The sequence below is a fragment of the Rhagoletis zephyria genome, unplaced genomic scaffold (genome assembly GCF_001687245.7).
Source record: "Rhagoletis zephyria isolate East Lansing unplaced genomic scaffold, Rhagoletis_zephyria_1.1 Rzeph_scaffold_78794, whole genome shotgun sequence".
In the NCBI taxonomy this organism is placed as follows: domain Eukaryota; kingdom Metazoa; phylum Arthropoda; class Insecta; order Diptera; family Tephritidae; genus Rhagoletis; species Rhagoletis zephyria.
The window spans coordinates 582-863 of NW_016235843.1; the positions used below are offsets into that span (position 1 = coordinate 582).

The following is a 282-nucleotide window of genomic DNA, read 5'->3' on the forward strand; positions in this document are numbered from 1 at the left end:
AAAGACGAGATTTTAATTTACGTAAAAAATTATAAATGTGCAGCTTTCTTACAGCTTAGACCGCGCAAACTTCCACTCCTTGTCGGCGTGTTTCTGAAAAAAAGGAAAAAGAGAGTTAAAAACTTTGCTGAAAATCCCCTTTAAAATCCGCCGTACACTAATCTGCTGGTAGGAGTGATTCATCATGGCGATGAGCAGATTCAGTAGAACGGCCACGTTGATCACCGAGTACACGCCGAACATGTGCATCGCCCAGAAGCGAGTGTAGCTCTTGATGCCTGT

The 282-nt window shown here is 43.3% G+C and overlaps 1 protein-coding gene across 1 annotated transcript in view; it reads right to left on the reverse strand.

The window, feature by feature from the left end:
• Positions 1-48: 48 nt before the first annotated feature.
• Positions 49-282, reverse strand: part of LOC108357503 (transient receptor potential-gamma protein-like) — a gene marked incomplete at its 5' end in the record, with an annotated part of 473 nt that continues 239 nt past the window's right edge. The window contains 2 exons of the mRNA XM_017608576.1: positions 49-93; positions 157-278. Coding sequence (XP_017464065.1) covers positions 49-93; positions 157-278 — 167 coding nt within the window. The remainder of the gene's footprint in view (positions 94-156; positions 279-282) is intronic.